Raw genomic sequence first — 26523 nt, 5'->3', positions numbered from 1 at the left:
CAGCTAACTATAAAGCACAATATAAACTCCTAAGACTTTTTGCTGTGTGTCACAACAGTCATGACAGATGCCTCCATAGTTTCATGGATACTTCGCTCTGAAACAATATTGTCGTATATAGTTCACTGGTTGTATATAATATTATTGCAAACAAAATAGTTTGATAATGGTAATGCATAAGTTATTATCGAATTAATACAGTTCTGTTCCACCATAGGAGGACAATGTGTCTTTACACAGTATAAAATATAAGATACCCTAATGCACTGCTTTTTTCATAAGATAATTTTTAACGTGACACAAAAGAACAGTTTCTCCACAACAAAAGTCAAGCATCAGATTTAAAACTGGCATTAATTATGCATAGCAAAGCCCTGCAAACAGTATATGCTTCAAATTCAGTTAATCTGGTTATGTATTTTTGGTTTAGTTTCATATATAAAAATGGCTTATAAAATTCAAACATGTCCCTTCTCTCACAGAACCGTGTGGAAAATTTTAATGGAAAACTGACATTTCTTGAAAGATTTTTATTGACACCTCTGCTTTAAAGAAAGCACAAGATTTTACTCACTAATTTACAAATAAACTGAAGATACTAGGGTATAAGAATGACAAGGGAAGAACAGGAAATTCCTACCTTTGTGTTATCATGCACATTCAAAATATCTTCTACAATTTCAGACAAATCCATGTCCAATTCCTTAACAAACAAAAGGATTAGAAAACAAGAGTGAAATTCTCACAGCACACTCTGGAGCTGCATGTGTTCAGAATAAAAACATAACTGTAAGAAATGTTGATGATACCTCTATGTAATTTGCAACTGAGTGCTTGCAGACAGTTGTACTTCTGTACCTAAGGTTTCTTTACATTATAGTCAAATCATTCTGCTTTGGTGAATGGCAGGTTGAAGTTAAGCAAGGTCAGTTACATTCAGTTATCAATACTCCTCAGCTGAGGTAGTTCAAGGAAGCCTGTATTTCACCGAAACCGTGTTCAAACGACATTCACATTCCTACTTTTAAAAGATGACTTTAAGAACAGGAGCAAATGAATACAAAACCCAATACAACTTACAGGTATTTTATCAGTACGATTATCTTTCCAGACCTCTAAAAGTGCAACCACCATTTCTTTAAGTTCAGTGCGAGACAACACGCCATCCCGGTCAATGTCAAAAACCTTGAAGCAAACTGAGAAAAAAGGAAATTACTTTTCTATGTTAGAACTACTCAACAGCTATTTTTTTTCCTTGTAGAATATAAGTCTGAAGAGTCACAAGAACATGATTTAGTGCTGACAGTTTGATGAGGCAGGATGCATGTGTGGTAGTGAGGAAATGGAGCAGCTGTGTTTAATAAACTGAAATCTAGATTCCTGCAATTCTGTGCTGTGTTTTCTGATGTGACATAGCAGGGAACATATGTGCATCCAGAAATTTCCAGTGAATGACAGCTTTTAAGTTGCAGCAATATGGCTTTGGAAAAGTATGGAACAAAGGTATTTCAAAACACAAGAACCTCACAGGGAGCCAGCTGAAACTGGACAGTAAACAAGCCAGAAGATGCTATTTACCACAAGACAATCAAATAGGACATTAATTTTATACTATATATGATGAACAGGTAAGTGTTTGCACTTCATTGAGATACACACTTCTGCATCATAATGCAGAACATTGCAAAATAACTTCTGAAATACATTTTTTTTCCCAAACAGGTTGATAATTTATATGAAGCTATGGATGTTATAAAATATGCAGAATTAGGTTTAATCATCCTTTCTAAAAGGAAGCCTTGATATTTAAAATTCTTTTTAATTTTTTGACTTCTACAGTCTGTCACCCTTTACAGACACACAATTGTTCAGTGGAAAAAATTTCTATAAGGGTGGAAACAACTAAGCTTCATTGCTTAAGCTGAAAAACTTCTCTAAAATTAATAGTTAACATTTCGCATACTTACACTTCTGTCTTTCTGCCAAGGGTCCCCTGCAACATGCTGAGAGCCCACAGGAAATTTCTTTAAAATCTATGTGATTGTCTCGGTTTTCATCAAAAGCATTAAACAAACCTGCAAACCACAAAAGCATCTCCTGTTACAGCACCTGGCTGAAAGAGCAGACAATCATACTTAGCATTTACATTTCAGGGACAGCAGGATATTTTGTCATTACAGAATTTTAAGGAACTCAATGAAAAATTTTAAGCAACTACAGGGCAAATCACACATAATGTTTGACGTATTTCCTCACAACTAGTAAGAATGCAACACACAGAAGCATCACTTCCTTCATCATGCCAGATTTCCCAACAAGTAGAGATTTCTCAGGCATCTTGTCTCATTTTCAAACATTCAGAACTCAGTGGAATGAATCTCTGTAATTTAAGCTTGAAATGCATTTTAAAAAAGTCCCACTTTTAAAGCTGTAAAATTTGTATGTCAGTACACCATCAGGTACCGAACACCACTGTAACATCACTTCCTCGCACGTTTGATCAAAGTTCCATACCTTCACTCAGAGATGGATGAATAGGAGGGGAAACTAAGGGGGCAAATGTTTCTAAATCAAAACGTCCAGTTCTTGACTGAGCTTTTAGCAGCCAGTATCGTTTTTCAAGATCGATGATGTCGGATTCTTCCACTGTATAATCAACAAAAATGAAAGAAATTTTTGGTAATATCTAGACCATGTTAGAATTCAGCACCAAATAAAAATGCAGCATTGTTTTGTCACAAAGAGAAATTATGTTAATTTTTTTATGCCCGACTCCTTCATATAAAAACTAAAAATATGAGTAGTAGAGAAATAAGGGTCCAATTTTACCTTCTTTATCTACAGAATCACCTTACCTATTCACCATCTAGGAGTTTAACATCAATAACACATCATCACAAGTGTTTAGAAATACAGAAATGAACTTTTCCCACTGCTAAAGGCTCCAGCAGTCTCTTCATTTTCACATATTTCTTCTTGGTGAATTGAACGGGTAGATTATATGTGCAATATCTTATTTTCCCAAGTTATCCAGCATTTAAATCATCTAGAAGGATGTGATGTAGCATTGAAAAAAAAAATCCCAGAACTTTTATGGAATAAAGTTAGTTAGTACTTGGCTGCTCTTGAAAAATTCCTATTTGAATTTTTTAGCATTCGTATACAGTAATAAGGCTAAATTTTAACGTGACGCTTAAACACTGTATCTCAGCATTAACTTTTTCCAAATACAAAATAGTTTGTTTCACTTTATTATTTATACTATAGATGCACTTAGAAACCCAGTCAACATTGGGTAGTGATTATACAAACCTAGAAGACACTTTATATGGAGGAACTTACAAGCTACTTTAAAGAAAGGGAAAAAACCAAACCCAACAATGAGTAAAACAAGGTGCTAGGCAAACGTCAATAAAAATACCCAAAGGAAGAACTTGTGTTTTCTTTCAAAACATTACATACAAATGCAATTCTCCTTACATTTTTATCCTTGACATTAAGTATATAGATAAAAATATTAAGTTTCTGCTCAACAATACTTTTAACCTTTTTAAATACGCAAGTGTGTCACAACACTGCTTTAGGTCAGTGCAAATTAATTGGTTCTCAAATAGATATGTAATGACAAAGCTGTCTATATTAAGAACCACATGTGATCCCATTCCCAGATGGTTCTGAATCTTTAAATCCACACCAGCTTTCTAATAGGTTTAACTTGAGCTATTTGGCCTGGTTTAGTCTTCAGAAACAATAATAATCCTGTAAGGCTTAAGAACAGAAGAGATCCGAAAAAAGTTATATGTCAACTTGAAATATAAACTAAAAATAAGAAATAAAAGATTTCTTCCTTACATCTTGTCTGCATCTACCCTCTTTCAGTGTAAAACCATTACCCCTTGGCCTATCGCTACAGGCCCTACTAAACAGTCTGTCCCCAATGCAGAAGGAAGCAGTAATCTAAGCATATGAACGAATGTTATTCTACTAGAAATCAAGAGAGAGAAACAGAGTAGTTATTTCTTTGAAGATCAGCATACAGAAATACCACAGGTGCTTAGGACTGCCACAGATGTAAGCAGCTTCACGATCCTAAGCAGAACAGTCAAGTGATGAAGAACTGCATCTGATTATTTCAAGAAACACAGGGATGTCTTGATGATTTGATGACATACCTGCCCCAAAATGGCCAGCATATCAACAGATGAGAGAAAATCTACCAAATAAAATACACTTTCCCTCAATCTTGTTGCCTCTACAGGTATCAGGGCACTACAGTACTGATAAGAAGGAGCTCGCAAGACGTGACATTAGGACTAGAGTATCAGTATTCTGCAGGAAATATAAGAAAAACTATATTCATGGAGTTTCAAGAACAGAAATAAACAAAAAGTAAAATCACAAATGAAAGGTAAAAGCCACTTTATGAGACAGAACCTTAAATACCTGAAGAGAATCACAGTACTATTATACTACCTAAACAACCGCCCATAAAGGGCAGGTTTGTACTGTCATTTAGAAGAACTGCACACACATCACTGCTCTCATTAGCAAATGCAAAAGCATTATGCTAACTCTCTTGAGCATGAGCATGTAAATCACTTTGTTCCCTTTTAATCTACCTTTGTGACTAGGAAGCATAACAAATGTGCTAGTTGCATTTCATTCTTGAAATGATGCAACACTGAGAATATTCAAAAAATGTACGGAAGCTCACATTGTCTTTACTGAAGAGTAAATGTGCAGAAACCCGCTTTCATGGGCAGGTGAATTATTTATCTTTAGTAATTGAGACCTGAAAGATTGTTTTATTTTGCCAGAGAACCTTTCTCAAACATCTATAGTAGAAGCTCGTGGTACTCCATTTTTACATTGTACTTCACAGATTGTTTCTACGATGCTAACTCCATTGCTTTATTATTTTAATCTCACAAAAGAAATGTTATCAGAAAGCATCTTATCTGCATTTCTGTCAAGTAGTGGTTGAAATCACATGGTCATTTAAAGGACAAAGAATTTTCAAATAACCATCTTCAAAAGAATAGCTGATAAGTACTAGCATAAGTGCTACATCGATATTATAGCCAAGGCAGGTCCAGTGTATTGACAGAAAAGCCAAACATTTTAGAAAGTAAAACTGACAAAGTAGTAAATAGCATTCTTTGTACTGATCAGACTTACACAACTTAGGCTGAATACAAGTAAAAATGTGAAAAATAATATTTTTCATTCATAGTAACAATGAATTGTAGCCCACTGCAATACTTTCACTTACATAAAATACAGAAAGACTGACTGGATTACAGCACATGTGAAAGTTTAACTCTGCAGCTGAAAAGCCAGCTCTTACATAATTTGATTTCTCCACAGTGATTTTTTACACATAATCTTCTAAATCAGTCTCAGGATACGTAGTGCACCATCTATTCCTCCATGAATGTAAACTAAATTTCTTGCAATTTATGATATATACATATAAACATATTTGTTACTGAAATTTAAACAAAGCATGATAAAAGTAGACTGCACTTATTATCCAAACATACTAATGTGTATGAAAAAAATGCCATATTCTAAAGAGGTTTTATATAGATAAAGGATTTTACCTTTTCAAAGTATAAAATTTTTTTTCTAATGCCTGTTCAAATCACATCAGGAAGTGTGAACTGGGCTTTCATTCAGTAGTTCAAATTTTAAATAACTTAAGATTATTCTAAAAATGTGTCTTATATATACACAATATAGTCCAAAACATCAGAACACACTGGCTTTCTAGGCCAAGTATTCATTTTTGTCATTTAAATACATGATACGATCATTTGAGGTCACATGGAGACATTATGCACCTGTGAAATGTAACCATATATTACCAGTTTACTACCATATGCTATTTTATGTCTCCCTCACCACTCGTCCACTAAAAATAGGAAAAACTTTCAGATCTGTAAAATTACGAATAGTTTCTTAGTTCAATTCCCTAAGAATTAGACAAGTACAATCAGAGGAATGATGTAAAGTACACCTCAAACTACACTCTTCATATTGTAAAGGAAGAACAAGTAAACATTTTCAGCAAAAATATGCATCTGAGAAACTATAAATCTACTAAAAATGAGTTAATTTAAAACCAGCTGCCACACTGTGCTTGACAGGTTGCATGACAGTGATAAACACTAAAAAAAAAAGCATCCTTCATTGTAATGCCATTTCCATGAAATGTATGCCCTTCTTAAATATTACATAAGTAGCAAGCCATGAATAAACTTATGTCTTAGAAAAAAATTTAAAAGCATGTCTTCATTTCAGGCATTATTTATTACAATTCTTTATAGGACCAGAATTAACTAAGTATTTCAATATATTTTAAAACCTTAATTTTTACCCACCTATTGGTACAATCCTCTCCGGTTCACAGCAGTAGAAGCATACCATATTCCCAGCATTTTAACCGAAACTTGGTTTGTTTCCCTGTTTACCATGATATCCTCCACACAAGACCCAGTCGCAGAGAGAGCTCTTCATCACACAAGGGCTGACTCAGAACCAGAGACCGACTGACTGAACACCAAACAGTATTTCTGACTAAACACGCTTGTTTGTTGCTTTCCAATTAACACACAGAAGACTCTGGGACCTGGGCACAGAGAGCTGCTTCGCAAGATGCAAACCAGCCTGGGAACTAAGAGGATAACAAAGTGGCAAGATGCAGATTAAGTGACACTGAGGCTTTTCCTTATTGGCCTCGTCTGATGTAATACTCTCATCTTTTTTTTCTTTTCCTAATTGAAAACCTGACACATAGAGAAGGGAATGTTATAACTCGAACCAAGATCCTTGTGTGTGTCAGACGTGACTATCCAGGTGTTTATCTAGCAGAATGTAGAATATAGAAGCCATACCCAGAGGTATTAAACACTACAGTACCTCTCAAAGCCCAAGTGTTCACTCACTTGGAAGAAAACAGCACAGAATGAAACATGCTCTTAAAGGCACCTTCAATAAATCCAAAATCTTCAGAATTGTCTCCTAGGGGCCTTCCATACATCATTAAGAGATGGTGTTTCAAGAGTGGGTACCACAACTGAAGTGGGCAAGCTACAGAACATGTATTTAACATCCAGACAGCCTTTTAATGTGAGCAAAGTTAGGTGATCACTTCATTTCACTCTCCTTTTACAGACTCACCTCTTCATCTTACCATAAAGACCTACAGGTTTATAAACCCATCTCTGACAGAAGAGGTTACTTCCACAACATTCAGTTTCAATTTTATACTGTCTCAAAAACTCACTCCTCCATTTCAACCATGCTGTCTGGTTATCCAGGGCTTCTCTCATTTATTATGTTAAATTAGCAATAACTGTATGTTCTAAAATATAATTATTATACTCATTACACACTGTCTTACTGCATCTCAGTACTTAAGAGCTGTCAGAAAAAGTAGGAGCATTTTGATGAATTTTTCTGATGACAGGAGAGTCTCTTCAATTCAAAGGACAATTAGGGTGCTATTTAATAAGAACTCAGTGACACTAGAACTGGATAACAAAGAAGTAGAAATTACATGGTCTATCAGTTTAAAACCAGTAACTCCTCTGATAAATGGGAGTGTTCTCCCCCTGGGAAAAGACTGACAACCTGAGTATGTAAGCCCATCACATGACACTGAGACACACCAAAATGACACAGCCATAAAAAAGGCAACCACCACCTAAGTTGCAGCAGAAGAAATACTTCCAGCCAAAGGAAGGAAACCAATGAGGTCTCACCTGGAGTCAGTATGACAGCAATGGATCACCCAAGTCTGAGATGGAACAGGGGATGGAGCATCTGGTCTGACACAGACCTGAACTGAGCTCATTTTACTTTGCCAAAAAGGTCAAGAAGAAACATTAAGAGTCACTTGCATTTATACTGAATGGTAAAAAGGAAGGAGAGCAGAGACTGTCTGAAACCAAGGACAACGCTGACAGAAAATTAAGACATAAACTGCCCACAAATACACGTAGAAGACGTACTGGAATAAATTTTCCCCAACTAGAGGGGGGAAAAAAAAAACCTCAATAAGCCTCAGTATTTTATGAAATGAACGACACAGTGACCCCCAGGGTGTGCACTTGGTGGAAGAGGAGACCCTTCCATGTGTCTCCTGTTCCTGTATGTCTGTCTGCCAAACCAAGGCACAGACAGCTGTACTGTGCAGGTAGGATGGAGTCAGTTCTGTTCTCATGCTTACAAGGGTGCAAACCAGCCAGGGCAGGCAACAAAATGACACCCTCCAGTGGCTGGGAATTGTTGTACTATTGAAATACTGCTTTTGGACGAAAGAGTGGCAGAGAAGATTAGGTGTTTAATCTGTAATTATTAAGCATGTATAACGATTTCGGGGAACATTCCCCTACAGAGAATTTTAGTGTCAGTAGTACCCCTTGACAGGATTTATCTTTGATTTACGTGCTTCACTGCAGTGCTATTCAATAAGATGGGTTGAAAAACAGAACCAACAAAACAAACACCAAATCGAAAGGTACCCGATCATACTACAAAACGGAGAAAATCCAAGCACCTGCCAGTTGGTCAGCACTCAGGTATCCCTGAAAGTGTTTTTTTGGGAACAAATGCCCAAGAGAAAGTTAAGTTATTTGGCAGCTTTCAAATGAAATTATTCATATTTATGATTTAAGTGAAATGGAACTAAATTTGATTAAAAACAGAAAGTGTGTGCAACTTCCTGTAACATTTAAAATTTCATTTCTAATTATGTGTTGAGAAATATAATTGAAGTCATCTGCATACCAAAATAAATGTTATTTACAAATGAAAAAATCAGAATTCCTTTGTTTCCCTGATAGCTTGGCTCATTAAGCACATTTAAATGGAGTCACTGATGCTTTGCAATAAAATGTTTGCTGTCTGTTTCTAAATCAACGTTAATAACTTTCACTATTTTTATCACTGCTATTTTTCATGTCTCTGACATATTATTCGAGATGTTTGATGGGAAGCTCACTGTGAGAGGAGGTGAGGCTTGGTAGGAGGGGCTGAAGTGTGAGCCAGGAGAGGGCGTGCTGCCACCCAGTCCGAGTCCAGTTGTTCTTATTACAACATTTCACTGGAAAATAACAGAAATACAGTAAAACTTAATTTTAACTAGAGGTCCAAAAGTAACTGTCATATGAGCTTTCCAACTTTGGTTAAGTATACTGAGCCTGTGGACAGCAGGCAGTTTGAAACATTTTACTGATTCAAAAATACATGTAAGCTACACAGTTTTCTGGAATACAAGGAAAAGGTTGACCCCAGATCTGACACGTACTTGAAGATTCGATAATCACTTCAAACACTCTCAAACATCTTTATTTCAGCTTTTTAATCCTAACGATGAAAAACTTATTTTTTTACTCAGTTCTACCTTCATTACACTCAGTCAATGGCTTATAAAAGTAAGCTGTCAGTAAAGACACAGAAACCACCAACAATTACTAGAAAACAATTTCTCAGTAGTCTGATGCAGTATATATAGCAACAGAAATTAATTTTTTTTTCAGAAGTTAAATATTTTTCCTCTGAGAACACAGACTGTGTTGAAACACCCAGCATTGACCCAAAACTTTGCAAAGATACTTCACAAGGCTTTAAAAATCTGGTAACTTGTCCAACAGAACCTGTAGCCATATGAACCACCACACGTAAACGACCAACAACACATGCATGTTTCCTAGAAAAGCAAGAAGACTAAACACTTCCTTCTGTAATTCAGTTTACAGTATAAGATGCTGCAATACACAGGAGTGTTATGAAATTATTATAAACCAACTTGACCATAGAGAGATTAAACCCAAATACAGAAATATTAGTTGAACTTGTGACCTTAAAACAGAAGGAATGACAAGATACACCTTTCTAAGAGGCAGAGTGAGCTGATTTCAAGACTGAAATTTCAACAAAGGTGATAGCTACGCTGAGGTAGGATCACTGAGTCTGCTACGTAGATTTAAACAGAGAGCAAGACTCTTGCTTCATGAAGGAGTCGGTATACGTAAGAGCAATTAAGCAAGACTGGAGACTGTACAGTGGAAAATGTCAAAGAGGTGACTGGAAGTTAGAGGGGACAATAGTCATTAAATGGAAAACAGACTACGCTCCCGCGGAAGGTGTGCTTAGGAGAGGATTATAGGGCTGAAATGGTAGCAGAGACACCGTGATTAGTTGACAGGTCCCTGCAATTAAAAAGGTTTAAATGTAAACTGAGGTATTTGAGGCAATTTGATTTGATAGAGACTGATTAAGTAACTGGGAACCTGTTAAGCCAAAGGTTGAAAAATCTGAGATGAGAAGATGAAAATACTCTCTTACAAAATGAAAAGAAAGTGCTACTACAGTAGAAACAAACCTCAGTTTCAGTATAAATAAACTTTCTGCAAAAAGCACAGTAAAAATTGTTCAGAAGAAGTTTCAATTTCTAAGCATGAAAAAAATCAAAGTAAGCTCTGATGTAACATCCAGAGGCCTGGGGTAGAGCTTTCTTTGAACACTTAGGGCAAAGAAGACTTGACAAGGTTGGAGGCATGGCAGATCTCAATTTGATATAGCTTGAGAGATTTTTCCCAGGGCTGAAGTCTATTGAATTCAAAGAGAGGGTTTTTTTAGCATACATCTTTCTCTACCTTGTCTATTAGACCTCAGAGTATTTATTGGTCTTCTGGAATCTCAATGTCTACTGTAGTCTCTCACGTAATGCAAATAAATTACCTGTCTATAAACTTCTAATTTTATTACGTATTTTCAGTTCAGATGGTCACAACATAATTTTAATGCCCATATTAAAAACCAAGAGAAAAAACTGTATGTTTCTTTATTCAAGTAACACACTCATAAAAGAGATTAAATACCATGCCGACACCAGCAAAGAAAATCTATGAGAGTACATAAAACACAACCAGATAGCTCAACTCACTGACATCTCAACAGCAAACACCCTTCTCCTAGGGACACCAAAGTCCCTTAGATGCTTTACTGTAATGTATGCTTACATTGTACTTGCACATCAAGTATAATTTATCAGCCTTTTGTTTTTACATTTAATTTAAAAAACAGTTGCTCCTTCTTTTACATTAACACAGGCACAAGGAAGCATTTGTTCTTTGGAGATTATTCCTAAATGCAAATTCAGAGGAGGCTTCTCTTTCATTAATTTAGTTCCCTGACTACATCACATGCCAGGAATATTACTTATTTTACTGCAGAAAGCAAATTAAGAAGTAATACTTATTTTTGAAATAAGCATTCTTTTCAGAACTGTCTCAATAGTTTTACAATCCACTATATCTGAAAGACCAAATATAAAACCGCTATTAATGTCAAGTCACTTTATCTAAAAGTATTTGTCAACGTATTTTTATTTTTTTTTAATTTGCTTGGTAGTAAACTTCTACTATAAGAGGTTTTGTAATCTCAGTATTGTTACCACTTAAAAAAAACAACCCACAGTGTCCTTGTACATAACAATGTTTATCACAGCACAAGAAACAGAACAAATCAACACGGAGAAGAAATTTATCTCGCTGAACAGAACTGCGTGTATCTCATCAGAGCAGTGAGATTTAATGAACAACTACAGCAAGGCAACAGTTTATGTCTGTGAACTCTGACAGTTTTAAAAAAATGTGCATCATAACAAGCATCGTTTACTTACAGTGTGTGACTCCAGCCAGGGTTTGATAGAAGGTAGGGGTATCACTGTCGTCAGTGAGTGTCACATACACACCTCCAGACAGCAGCCACCGGGAAAACGTGAAAGCATCTTTGTTTTGCAATAGCCAAACCCTGAACTTCTCATAGTTTACCTTTTCACCCTGTAAGAAAAATAAGAAAGTGTGAGCTGTTTTTCTCTGCGTTCTCAGTACGAGTAAACAGGAACCATCCAGCTGCGTGAACAAGAATGAGGACAATTTTCTATAAAAATAAGTACTAAAATAATTTTTTTCTTTGGAGCCATGCCTGCTTTTCAATTTCATTCTGAAATACAGCACTGGGAGGGAAATCAAGACTTCTCAGCTCTCTCTGCATTTCAACCACCTACTCAATGTGGCCTTTGGAAAGTGTTTTACTCTGAACCTCGGGTTAAAGGGATTAGAAGAAAAATGGTTACTTACAACTCAAAGTAACAGAGGTTATTTTTAAGAATTTAAATTTATTATGATAGATAAAAGCCCTTATGTGCCAAACAACAGCTGCTATAAAATCATAGACAATCTGTTATATCTGCACAAGTATACAAACACTTAACACAGAAAAATTAGATTTGGGAATAACTAATAGTATGATTAATCACTGCAGTAGCATGTCAATTTTTTGCCTCTATTGACCAAAACCCCCTTTGGAGCATACATGTAAACATGACATTCACAGCATCTCCTAAATCAGTCTCTCTCTTGCTGGATGTCTCATGGAACTGCCTGTTCAGGAACATATAAGAACTTCACAGAGTTTAAATGCTGGAGAGGCTGTTCAAACCATGTAGTTGAATGGTTTCTAAGCTGTGATCATGAAACCATAGGGATCAGCAGACTAATTTCTACAGGACCTACAAAACTAACTAAAATAAAAGCAAACCTATTACCAATAGACAAACTCATTATGTGGAGATCCTAATCTCCATGGGAAATAAACAGGGGTCTGCAAAGTGAAAGAGGTTTCAAGTCATTGATTATTTAAACTTCCCTAATATCACAGACCATTAAACTTCACTGAATTACACCTTGGATTACAGAATCCAACAATTTGCATTTGGCCATGGACTATCTGCAACTGCCAAATGCAGAAAACTGAAAATCCACTACTTCCTTTGCCAGGTTGCTCAAACGGTTAATCACCATCCCTGCTAAAACATTTGCTTCCTATTCCAATTGTAATGGATTATTTCAGGTTCCAGATACTCATTCTTTTTATGCCTCTTTTTCCCTGACTAAAGTGTTACCTTTTTCTCCAACAAATACACACAGAAATATCCCAATACTTACAGCTACTATCACAGACTTCCACATGGTTATAATTCAATGAAGTCAAGATGCTTCACTGCTATTCCATCACCAGTTTAATCTGTATATATTCACACCACGGACTGACAGCGTGGTCCTAACCTCCCTCTCACCAAAACTGTTTCTGATCCTTCATCCCTTCTCTTTTATGACCGCAATCACATTAGCGCAGTCACGTGGCAAAACAGATCTAGCTGAAAAATAACCTACAGGATTAGGAGTCAGAGCAAAAGGGCTTACTTCTCAGCCAGATCAGTTTCCTAATCCAGCTCATCAAGGCATCATATAAATACTTGAGCCAGCATAAAGGTAAAAGAATGAATGACAGTCAGGAAAAGGGGAACTCAACACCATGGACTTTGCAGGATTTAACCCATTATGGAACCACTTGCTTAAGCAAAAAAAACAACTCTACTGTCAAATTAACAGAGAAGAAAAAAGCAGCCCACAATTTTTTTTTAAATTTCTCTAACAGTTTGGATCAGAGACAAGACCATTTTCTTACTACCTGTTCCACTCTAGTTTCCCTCTACTTTTTGCACCTGCTTTCCGCAAACGCAGCAAGAGCTGTGCCACGTTTCACTAAGACTCTGCACTGTTCCATTCAATTAGAGAAAGGACAAGGAAGAACAGGGAGAGGAAAACTTTGGACAGGGGGGAAAAAAAGCATTTGAAGCAAGTAATGTTTACGGCTGAGCCATGATGGAACTTGAGCAACACAGGTATCACTGAATGGTTCCTGTATTTCAGAAACAAGAGTGAGGAAAACTCATATTTTAATTATATTTCTCCATAAGTACATGCAATAATTCTGAACAACAGAAGTAGCTATAAACATCATCCTTGAAAGCATAAACTCATCCGCCATACGGCAGGAAGGAAGGCCCACAGCAGGAACATTAAACTTTCTCACTCTCCAGCAATGACCTAGTATGATTTAACAGGCCAGTAAATCCTGCTGAGTGGGTTATTACACTATTTTCATTTTAAGAGAAAAATCAATATACGGCATTTTCTTGAACAAGAAAATGGTATGAAGCCAGATTGATACTTCTCTTCCTGCAAGTCTTCATAAAGTATTTCTGGATTCCTTCGACAGTGTGCAATTAACTTTCAGGGTGTAATTCATCACACCATATTGATGGCAAATTATTAATAGGAAATATTGAAGCAGGTCAGCTCCAGAAACTGGGCTGCAGTATACATATGATTTGTGAATCCAGCCAAGAATGAAGAACGTAATCACTGCCTACAAAGCCAACACGATACCACCGCCAGATCCTGCCTCAGCCAATACCCATAACCAAAGTTATCTTCAATACAGCACAATAACATGTAAGGTAATCAAGTAATCTGATATCCACAAATAAAGCTTCTAGTCAATCAGTTTTGCAGTGGAATATATAACGACGACTAGATTTTGCTGATACATAGTCCTCCGATAACAAGTGAAGCAACCAAAGCGCAAAACCTTGACAATTCATCAAGATCACTAGTGCCGAAGAAGTATCTGTGAATATTTAAAAGTAACAATAGCCTGTTTTAGAGGAGGACTTCAGCAAGCTTCATAAAGATTACATCTCTCAAACAACCTAAAGCATAAATGTTGTCGCTCCTGGCAGGCACAGTGAGACAAAGTAATACCACAAAACTATTATTTTTAAGCAACCACTGCTGGCAGGCATTTTTAAACCCAGGATGAAGATTTGCTTTCCCCTCTCAGATCTGTGTTCTACATTTCTTCCCTGATTGCAATAAAATGCCCACACTAATGAATAAATTTCCACTAGCAATATTAGTATTTAAATTTACTTGATCACATGATTACCCTTGGGAAATGATATCTTTCAAACTAGCACAGTAAGTAAAGCAGCATGGAGAACATTTATACACCTACATTTATACACCAAGCTGCTATTCACGTCAATAAAAATTACACGTAATATTACAACATAAAAAACTACGAGCTTTTACCCAATTTAAATAAGGTCAATTTGTTCCCACACATGCACGAGCATGTATATGTCAGAGAAAAACAAACTACCCAATGTAATTTTCACTTTTTTTGTAAATGCAATAGCATAAAATCTGTATGCAATACCTCAGAGAAACATTTCTTGAGTGACTCTGGGACTTTCCCATCAACCACATGCAGCATCTTCTCCATCTCTTCACGGACAACATAACTCCCAGATTCATTAGAAAAGAGACTGAAAATGTCTGAGGAAGTAGAGATATGCTTAAGCAACTACAGTAGTTACATTTTTCAAATATTAAGCTTACAACTGGCTGAGAATGCCAAAAGCTGTGCAACAATTAGACTAAAAACTTAGGTTGATTTAATTTCAATGCAGCTCAACAAGGTTTAGGTCAAGAAGTATCTCTTTTTCTTTTACCACTGTCCACTGATCAAAAGGCAAATAAATACTATCAAGTCTGATTAACAAGGAAGACAAACAACAGAAGTCAGCAGGCAGATGCTTTCATTTGTTTTGAAAAGTATCACTGCCATCCTCCTTCCTCTGCCCACATACAGTAATCAACAGTATTTCTGTAGGTTCCTAACATTTATATTCATGATGATTTATCAAATATTTCATTTTGGTGAGTATAGAAAACAAAAATGCACTGAATTTCAAAATACACAGCTAAAAATGTCTAAAAAAATACTATCTTTATTGGCAAATGTATGCCCTGGTTACATATAAAAACAAGGACTCAGCATACCACAGTTTATGTTTGCTTTACATAAGTATTTTGCATTCACTATCCACTATCCTGTTGTTACTGTTGTAAGTTACATTACTTACATTTTGTTTTCTCTTCCTCTCTGCCTCTTGTAAGCAGAACTAATCCAACTATCAAGTTATTGAAATGCAGCCCTTTGGATATTCCTCCAAATGAACAGTAGATAACCTAGAAGAATAAAACAGAGAAGTTAACAGGGAGAACAGAGATGTCAGAACTAAAAGCAACAACTTATACTGAGGCTCCATCTTATGTGGTTTTTAGGCTAGTCACCTCACATTCAGCTAAACACACTTCTAATATTAATTTTGTTACACTTTTGTAGCTCTGACAGTACCTACAAAATAGCCTTTCCAGGGTCTTTTATTTAGTGAAATGCAGGTACTTCTCATAAACAGCAACACAAAAAAAAAAAGTTAGAATCCTCCGATGAAGACAGGTTCTTGCTTGCTCACTGGTGCTATTTTCCCAGACTTCTTTATCGAGGTAATCTCCTCCAAACTAGGCTCTGATGGCCTCAAAGCCATCAAGAGGCTGTTGGAGCATCAAGTGTTTCATTGCCCCAGTCACAGGAGATGCACTTCCAGTAACCATCAAAAACTATTGCTTTGAAAAGATGTGACACACAAAAAAAATAACTTTCCATCAGCTATACCTTAACTATCTTAACACTGCAACTGTTGCTAGAATGACTGTTCCAGTTTAGTACCCCACTCTAACAACAGTATTTAATCTTTCTTCCAACAGAAAGCACTAGAAATCAAGACTTCTATTCAGAAGTTACTCGGAGATCCAGAGCAGCCACCAGGAACAACACAGTCAACGGAAGGCCTGAAGCATTTACCTTTCACATGAAAGGTTTGTACACTGCAGCTTAACTTACTCAACAGCATCTTAACAGTGATTCAACACTGATATATGAGACACGAAGGAAGTAAGTCATTTCAGGACAAACAGCAACTACTTCTAGTAAACAAGAATTACCAACTCACTGCAATATATTACATCACCTTGCCTCTACTACTACAGAGCACAAATGAAGATATGTATGCTGTACTGCTCTTCAAACATGGACTCCTCCTGTCATCCCAGATCTACTCCTACAAACACCAGCACGTCATCAGCATCAGAAGACAGAAATCTGCATTAGGTATTAGAATTTAAAGCAGTCAGAACTAATAAATTATTCTTACATAAAAGAATTATTTCAGTGTCTATGTCTTTTAATTTGATTTTCTTATAGGTATCACACTGAGCATCTAACCATACAGAGAAAGTATGAAGTTCAGCTGATGGGGAACTATTACTGCGAGAGACCAGAACAAAGTGATTTGCCACTGATCATGGTTTGGATAGCAGACTTATTTGCTGAACTTGTTTTTTAAATATAACTTTTTCAGAGGGAAAGATAAAGGAACAGAGACCAACTTCTATTAAGAAAAGCGCTGTGCACATTTTAAATAGGATTTTCTTTGCTTGCATTTGAATTACATTCTAAATAAACAATATTAAAACCAGGATGTGTACATGCAGTTATATACTGCTTTTTCATTTTTCTCCAGTAAAGCCTTGAGTATATTCTTTCGATAAGAATTTAGCCAAATAGCAATAGCAGACTTCAAAGGTCAGCAGAGCTTCAGAATTATTGTGGACAGATTCACTATTTTAAGTATTACCCTCACAGCAGAGTGAATCATTAGTAAACCATGGGATGAAACCCACACATCTTAACTGCAACACCTGTATCCCTTCCCTCTGCCTTTTGTTTGTTTTTTAAACATATGAACTACAAACAGACATAATTCTAAACAGCTACAGCAACACTAACTTTTTTTGACCTCCTAAGCTCTGTTTGGTTTTTTTTTTCCCCCCTTTGAAATTACAAATGTTTGCGTAATGATTTTTCACCTTTTTTTTGCAAGCCTACCAAAGAGGCCATGACACCTTGGGGCCCACAAACAAAAATTCACCAAACTACAGAATGAAAACACTTAAATTTTTTAAAACTCCCACCATAACCATCAGGAAACATTTACACTCACAGTTGATTAGAAAGCAACTGTGAGAGATGGTGTGTGCAACTGGAGTGACACCCGTCTTCTAGACTATGAGCAGTTCTGGGAAAAACACATGCCACTAACACTAACTTAAGTGGGTGACATGCTGTGAGTCTACCCAACAAGTTAAAGTTTTAAACACATCAAAGCAATCTACTTTTAAACCATCATAAAACAAAATCATTACAGGAGCGTACAAATTCTTGTATTAATTAGGACTTCAGTTTTGAAGTATAAAAGTTGTTACAGCACAAAATTTACCACTGTATGAGGACCTCCCACAAATAGTAGAATTAGGATCGTAAACCTACTGGATGCATCCAGTGAACGCTCCAGTATAATAAATTTATCTTTGAAAAAACACAGGAATAATGCTAAACCTGATTTAAAAAAATAAATCAAAACTACACTTAAGTGCGATTAGAATAATGACTGTAATAAATTACTTGTAAATCACAAAGTGACAGTAATCTGACACTTTTCAGAGACAGTTCTGAGTAAAGACGGAAACAAACTGACAGCAGCCTCTGTAAATAGGTGCAATAAGATCACTGTGAGGCTTTGAATCTGTAGTTTTTACTATTAAAAAAAGGGAGAAGAAATCAGCTGAAAATTCCCAAGGAATATATTATATGCCTACTGACTGCCACATCTGCATATGTCTCCTTTGAGTCTCTCGAGGATAATGGTGTGGGGCTCAAAAATTAGCTTCAGAAACATCTAACGACAAAGCTCAGACAGATCTGTGTTTCCTCGAGTACCTCTGCCTAAATGAGTTGGGATTCTACAAGAGGTTCACAAGGTTAAGTGGAACAAGAAGAAAGTTACTGGAACCAAAAGCCCTCTTTCTATCCCCTTTTCCCCCTCCGGTAACAGCAGTCGCAATGCTGCAGCCAGAATCCTCATGCACAGAGGTGGAAGAGGAGGGTTGAATACCAGAATCCCGTGAATAAGTCACTGCTCTTACTATCTCAGGCGTGGTTTCCATCTCAAGTAAAAATTAAGTCAGGACTGGGAGTGACCAAACAAAACCTGCCATGGGCCTGTCAAGGGCACTGGACAGACCTGGCTAAGCCACATAGTGCTGGAGTGGCAAAGAGAAGAAAAGGAAACACCTAAGACAGAGTAGCTACACTAGATTTACTACTCTAACTGCCCTTTATGCTTTGTGTATAACAAGGTGTGGAAAATCTACCACTGTTGCCTTTCCAGCAATAGGAAGCAGACTAGCAGAACTCATTTGCAGAATGTGTTCTAGACGACCTCCGAAGAAGTATCGGGCAACAAGGCAGTAAAAAATTCTACAATGTTGTTCACCTCTATCACAGTTATTACCAGACATAATGCTGAAGCAGACAGATCCCCTGAGGACACTTACCTGGATACAGTTCTGTGTGTTACCTTCAGTAAATCCTCTCCTTGTCCACCCATCAAGCTATCACTTTTCATTGCTATCCACTCAAGATTATTAAAAGATGTCTGAAGGCAAGTTAATGTAAATGAAGCCGATAATACAGAAGGATCTAATTCTACAGAAAACATTATGCAGAACCTGCAGTTTCATTCCACTGTAAGACACAGCGCTGCCCAAATACATTAACTTCCCGTAGGGTGCTCAGATCATCCTCTTCTATTACTGAAGTTTAATCCATTTACAAATGCTTGAAGGGCTGAATTATTAAAACTAAAGTTGTACTCTATTTGGACACAATTATTGTATTGCTTCATGGACAATGTCAAGGCAGAGATCTGAATTCCACTCTTTCTACATCTAATCATTCCGATTTCACAAGATGCCTTCAAGGCTACACTGTATGTAAGCAATTTACCTTTATATTACATTGGAACCATTACTTTTTTAAAAAATATGCTGTTAGCTCTGCTGAACACTATAGTTTAAGTCTTAATGTAACTATTTTTGATCAAAAAAAAAGCTGAAGAGCCCAAAAAAAGAGAATTCTTACATTTCAGATTAACAGGACTTCCAAGACAAAAAATATTTATATGAATCAACAAATGAGAAATCACTTTTTCTTTCACAAATTGTAATAAAATATGATCTTTTCTTCACACTTTATTCTCCATCACTCAAATTTAATCTTTCTGTGCTTTCAGACTCTTTAAGAAGTTATTTTATAAATTACCTCGAATAAAGCTGCCTCCTCTCTTCATCCATCTGAAAGCGTATTTCTGATTCACACCCATTTCTGAGTTTTTCCACTCACTTCAGCTGAACTTTGTACATCTCCGTTATGATATCAACTGAATGCCAAATATTACATTTATATACTATTTCAACATAACACATTGACTATTCATGATGTAAACACAGAAAAGGAATTCTGTGGATAACATCCAATGTATTGGTATATTAACAGACCTACAACCATAAGCAGTTGACATTACTTTGAATTTAGCTGCTTAATCATTCTTTGGGAAGCATTTATAAACACTGAACAGTTATATAACAATATTTAACAGAGTTCAGTTTGCATTTCTAAGGAAGGAACTCCACAATTTTTCACATTAATGTGCTATTTGGAAAACAACTTCTAGTAAGATGCACTGTCAAAATATGATGCAATTTTGTACTTTCCAAAATTACTTCATACTGCTGCAGCTTTACTTAAAATAGCCACACCCAGACAGTATCACAGCAATTCACATTCCAACATGTAAAATTTAGTATAATTATATAGCACATAGTCATACTTTTTAATAAAATTTACGTCTGACATGTTATGTCTCATGGATAACTGAAGAGCGTATCAATATGGTTCCTTTTCTGTTAAAAATAAGTCTCAGTCTCTACAAACAGTTCCCTTCAGGTCCAAATCCCTGGTCCTGTGCCAACACGCTCTAGTAAGCCTGCTGGAAAGAGTAGGAGAGGATGCTCAAGGCATCCTTTTGGCTTCATTCTCTACAGAGTATAAAATGTCCTGGATTCTTTCCTGATTTTATCCTTATGCACCCTCTTCTCTCTCAGTCCTTGAGAAGTCTGTGTTCTTGTTCTTCCGGCAGCCCCCTCAACATGTCCTTCATGTCTCTGTTAGCATCATGCCTCTTCTCTTTGCATTACTTGGACTGCAGCTTGTTAACCAATTAGTCACATTTGGAGAAAAAGATGCACTGACACTTAACTACTTAGTACATATCACAGAATGTGTGTATAAACTGTCTCACAATCATCATAATAAAAAAATTAATACCGAAGACATGCTTTAAGCTATGAGTAAATCATATACCTCCTTTTGACAGTGCCAACACACATTGCAATTTTTCCTGTTAAGCACTTGAATACCCACATAAAAATCAACCTGACAACTGTATTACAGAAGCAGGTAATACCATCCTCTTTGTCAACATTTAGGAAAAACAGAAAAAAGAATGGAGAAAAGATTAAGTTTAGAAAAAAAGTAACTCTACCACAGTGTTAAACCTTTTGCAATGCACACTTCACTACTCACATTATCTAAATAAAACTGGAAGACTTGTACGCTGCCTGTGAGGTCAATAACACTGAAGATACCAGAAATAGAAACTGTGATTAGAAACGACATGGAGCAAGATATCATTTGAAAGGTCTGGCTAATTTTTTTTTTCCTCTACCAACAATATTTTAATTTCTCCCTCAAGACAGGGGCAACACTATAAAAGAAAATAATTTTTTAAACATGCACGTGTGCAGGATGGCATTACTATTTTTTTAGATATATGCATACACAATAGTTATATCCACGTAGCATATTTTGATTCTGGCTATTTTTCAGTTCATTTATACATTTATTACACATTAAATTATTTTTAAGAGCTTGTATAGATTAATCTGCACTTTAGAAAACAAAGTAAAAGTCGATGGAATCTCAGAAAAACCAACAGCAAGGGCAGCTCCAGAGTAAATAAAATCCTCTGTTACAATGGCTACATATAGCATCAAAACTTCCCAACCTTTTACCTCCCCAAATCTACATCTGGATATTCAGGTTCACTTCCAAGTGAATTAGTTGGGTTGGAATCAGTAGCTCAGTCAAGCACACATCAGTGACAACCCATGATCCAAGTCTGGAACATTATCTTCAGATAGAGAACGTACATTGTGATATTGTATGAAAAATGGAAAGAAATTACATTAGCTCATGTATCTGTATAGGCATATTTGTGTGAACACAGCTATAGATGTACTTTATCAACCACATATGCCTCCCCAGAAAAACAGTAAGTTCGCAGATTACCTCAGCAACTTTTGGAGGGACTCCATCACCAAGAACTTCCCTGATGAAGCACTGTTGAGTCATATAATAGGAGAGTCCACAAGTCCTCTTGAAAGCATCTTTCAGTCGCTTTAGCTCTATGTCTGTAACTGTGTTGAGTGAGAAGAAGAAAAAAAAGATCTGGTCAATAAAGATGTCATAGAAATGTAATAGCTTAAGAACTCTCAGAATCCTATACACCTTACATTTACCTTTACAATAAAAAGATAGGAAGAAATTAAATGCATGACTTCACCTAAAAAGTGGGAAAATCTAACTACTAGGAAATGGGATCTAAGAATCTAATCTTCCCCAAAGAAGTGAAGTATACCTAAAGTTAACATCAATGATTACAACAGTTCACTGCCTAAGTTTTCTCTGACTACAACAGCATATTATAATTTGTTCTAAATTAAGCACCATTATTGTCACACAAAAGGAAAATAAGCTAGCTTTATGATCAATTTTACACTGCATGTAAGCCAGAGAAATGATCTGTAACCAACAGTGGTGAACATTATTAAGAGCAGCTCCAGCAGCATGCTTCAAGCAGTTTCATCTAGCAAACAGTCCACTTTTCTGTATAAAACCAAAAATATTTAATCACCACTTACATGCTCATAAGACAGTACAGTGAAGCATGAATTTAACAAGAATACTACAGTTAAACTTCGGACTAAATGTAATTTTTCCCCTAAGATTTTCTTGCACAATCAAAATTTGATTGCCAGCTAAAACCTGTTCAAACTTGTTCACAATCTGTAAATGTGAGAAGTTTGATGACATCCCGTCCATACTTGCACATGAGCTTCCTGAAAAGCAGTCCCTGCTTTCAGATTTTACAAGCATAAAGCAACTTTCTAACAAAGTGCTTAAGAAGTGAAGTACCTCGCTGAACAAAAGTCGCTCGTCAAAAATCAAGTTGCAGAGAATAACACACCCTGACCTGGATCACATGTAAGTTACCATGTAATGCAGAAAGAGCTATTTACCATCTAGAAGCCAAAAGAAATGATGCTGTACTTGATAGTTATTTCCCTGTATTTATAGTAAGGCATTTTCTTTCCCCTGATACAACATGCCAGACAGAAACAACATTGACAGGGCCAAAAGCTCGTCAAGCTTTTTGTCAGACAAAATAAAACAGAACACTTAAGAGCTTAATCCAGCACTCTCTTTAAACTTCTACATTTCAATTAATTCATTCATCAAAAGAAAAATCACTTCTTAAAAGTAAATCACATTGAAACATTTCTCCCTAATTTTAATCCTAGTCAACACTGAAACAGACCAGTGGCTTCACTTAACAATTGTGTGTAAAAACAGAAACTGGGTCATGTTTCTTTTCAAATTTTATTAATCCAATAAATGTGAACTGACTATATGTAATAGGCTAGACTATAAAGTTATTTTACTCAGTCAAATACTTCCATAATAATAAAATTTACCAGCCATTCCTTTGAGATTTACCTGTATTAACAGAAATTAAAGCGATTTGTAACCTGACAACCTTAACTGCAGACCATATTGGTACTCCAGAGATATTTTACGTGTCACCTTACATCCCTAAGTGCACCAAACAAGTTACGTGTTTCTAGGAGTCACCAAAACGCAACCACCTCTCTGGTGACAGAACTGCATAAAGCAGTATTTCTTGTGCTAAACTCTGACGTAACGAAGGGCAGTGAATTAATTTAACCTTGTTAGAGTTGCTGGTTTGCAGTTTTATAGGACAGAGAAGGCTTCTACTCTAAGCAAACACATCTCACCGTATCACAAGTTAAGACAAAAAGCACAGAGATGAAAGTTAGGCCAGCTGCATCTTGGAGACACACAGTATGCCCAAGAGCACGGCATGCAGCAGTTATTGGTACCTCCTTGAGTACCTATGACTGCCAAGAGTGTATTTCAGGCAGTGTTCAGGAACAGGAAAATCCCATACCCCTATCTACCATGGAACACAGAAGTGACTGGGGTCCTACTGAAGGATGGGTTGGCAAGGAGAAGATTGGAAAGAAAACTAGACAACCAATACTACTAACACCTTCAAAAAGAACAGTATATGACTTAATAGTAGGTAAGTTGATACTGCTAGTCCATGTGACATTTCAAAAGCAAGTTATCAGTGCTAGAGACCACATAATATTATTGTTTGCACACAGAAACCTCAAAACAGGTCATGGAACTACAGGAAAGGTAATTACTTCCATTCCTACCCCAGGACACATTAAAATGACAGATGCTGGCCATTTGAAATCATCTACAAAGCTTTGTAAAAATAAGTTCATTATACATTTAGATCCAGGCACATGAAAGTACTACTGAAATGAGCAGAGTATAAATCAGAGATATTACCAATGTTTACTACGAGTCTGGAAGACAAAATATTTGAATACAAAATCCCAACACCAAAGTACCAATTATTCAACACAGAGATAGAACATGATGGCATGTTGAGGGGAAATAAAACTAAGTCTTAAATTATGAAAGTAACATTTCCAGAAGCAATACATCTACTACTATAATAATATTAAAATTTAGAACACTTATCTACCCACAAGCTACCTTTTTTCTCTCAATTCCACAAGTCCTATGCAGCAAGCACCACAGACCATGGAGATGTTTTTAACCCCACCTTTAGGTGTAAGTGTAGTTAACAACCCTGTTTCCTACACTGCCTTCAGTTCCTTCATTAAGCATATTCACTTTTTCCAAAGGCACAGGCTTACCAAACACTTTCAGGAGACAGTTGCCTACAAACACCTAAGAAAAGACCATTCACAAGCTACTTGCAGTAGACAGACAGACACTACACTATTGGATACACTGCTGCTGCATTCATAACCTGACAGTGAAAAACAGAACACGTAAGACTTCCCAAAATAAGTTTACGGTAGCCAACACAGAAAAAAACATCTCCACATTGCTCCTACCAACAACAGGTGGCACAACCTCAATATTATGGCAGAGAAAGCAACGCAATAGGAACCACACACCTAATTCTTTACACCTCAAGACTACAGGAGCTAACTTTTTATTGTGAGAGTCTAATTCAAAATAATAAAAACAATTTTCAGTAGTCAGATACTGTATACTAATTCTTAAAATTACTACTCCAAAAACCACCACTGAAACAAATGGTCTTTTCCACAAAGGGAAAAGTCACACACTATATCATTCTGTCTAGGCAACTTTTACTAATACAAACCTCCTCCATGCTACCTTGGCTGGATGGTTTCCAATAAAGTTGAAGACAGTTTAACAGAAGATTAGTGCTGCTTCCAACTCTCCAAGGAATATTCAAGCTCCAGTTTGTTTAATAAAGTTTAAATGAGACGATGCAACCTCAGCTAAAAATGTCACCGCAACTTACAGTAATTGTAACAAACCTTCAGCTCATTCAGCTGCTGAGGATATTTTTAGTTCAATAGTGTTATTTAAACTTAATGCTGTTTATATGGATATATGACTCCTCTATTTTTTTAAACTCACATCTGTCCAGGTAACTATTTGTGTAGTGCCTTTCAAAACAATCCCGTGCTGGAAACCACCCTCTTTGGACTGCTTTCACTCCACATATTTATCACCAAGTCATCCTGGAGTTTTCCCTTCAGAATAAAACTGCATCTGAAGCTCAAACTATGCAAGCCTAGATGCCCAACTCCAGACTTAAACTTTATTTTGCCACCCACATAAAACTGACCTGAATTTCAGGGAGGATCCCCACCAGCTGTGTCACGGATATAAACAGGAGCTACAGGGAATCTGTCTCAGAAAAAAATATGCTACATTTATGTAGAAGCCTCATATTAGATACTCACATTTTGGACATTAGATATAACGTTCCATTTGAAAAACAAAGGCAGAAAATACAGCTGAAGTTACTCCCTTCCTCCTCATCCTACTTAAAACTCACAGGGGTGTGTAAAAACAAGGCTAATTATCTGAAGTATTTACTAATACTCAAATTCTGTAACATTTACACGTGCTCAATCAACTACTCTCAACTACTCTCTACTATTCTTTTTGCCTGCCCATTCTGTAACACTAAAGTACATCTTTAGATGTACCTTAAGTTTTGTTTAACTAAACTAAGGTGGAGCAAATCAACCCTTACAGTGGAACTTTGGCAAGTTTTGCAGACACATTCTCTATTCATTTTAGAAACCTTTTTCTTTCCACATCCTGTAGCACTAATCCAACCCCCAACTTCTTATCTTTATCTTGGAAAGTTTTAAAACGCATTGTGAGTAATGTATGGTTCAACATACAGCACAACCTCTGTCACTTCAACACAAAGGTCATACTGAAAAGCACAGGACAACTTTATACAACAAATACCTGGGCAAAACTCAGCAAGCTGGGAAGCAAATACCTGTCTCGGCAAAAGTTACTCTTCTGTTACAAGACTGCTAGTGAAATTTGTTAAGA

The 26523-nt window shown here is 36.4% G+C and overlaps 1 protein-coding gene across 3 annotated transcripts in view; it reads right to left on the bottom strand.

Annotated features, from left to right (window-relative positions):
- USP32 (ubiquitin specific peptidase 32) overlaps positions 1-26523 on the bottom strand; it is a 67589-nt gene that overhangs the window by 26377 nt on the left and 14689 nt on the right. For all 3 annotated transcript variants that reach the window (XM_068415704.1, XM_068415705.1, XM_068415706.1), the window contains exons 2-9: positions 22075-22202; positions 15848-15953; positions 15139-15257; positions 11693-11852; positions 2515-2646; positions 1968-2075; positions 1081-1196; positions 641-703 (exon numbers count right to left, since the gene is read on the bottom strand). In XM_068415704.1, the coding sequence (XP_068271805.1) occupies positions 641-703; positions 1081-1196; positions 1968-2075; positions 2515-2646; positions 11693-11852; positions 15139-15257; positions 15848-15953; positions 22075-22202 (932 nt within the window). The remainder of the gene's footprint in view (positions 1-640; positions 704-1080; positions 1197-1967; positions 2076-2514; positions 2647-11692; positions 11853-15138; positions 15258-15847; positions 15954-22074; positions 22203-26523) is intronic.

The sequence above is a fragment of the Nyctibius grandis genome, chromosome 18, assembly GCF_013368605.1.
Source record: "Nyctibius grandis isolate bNycGra1 chromosome 18, bNycGra1.pri, whole genome shotgun sequence".
NCBI lineage: Eukaryota > Metazoa > Chordata > Aves > Nyctibiiformes > Nyctibiidae > Nyctibius > Nyctibius grandis.
This window is presented reverse-complemented; position numbering and strand designations above follow the sequence as displayed.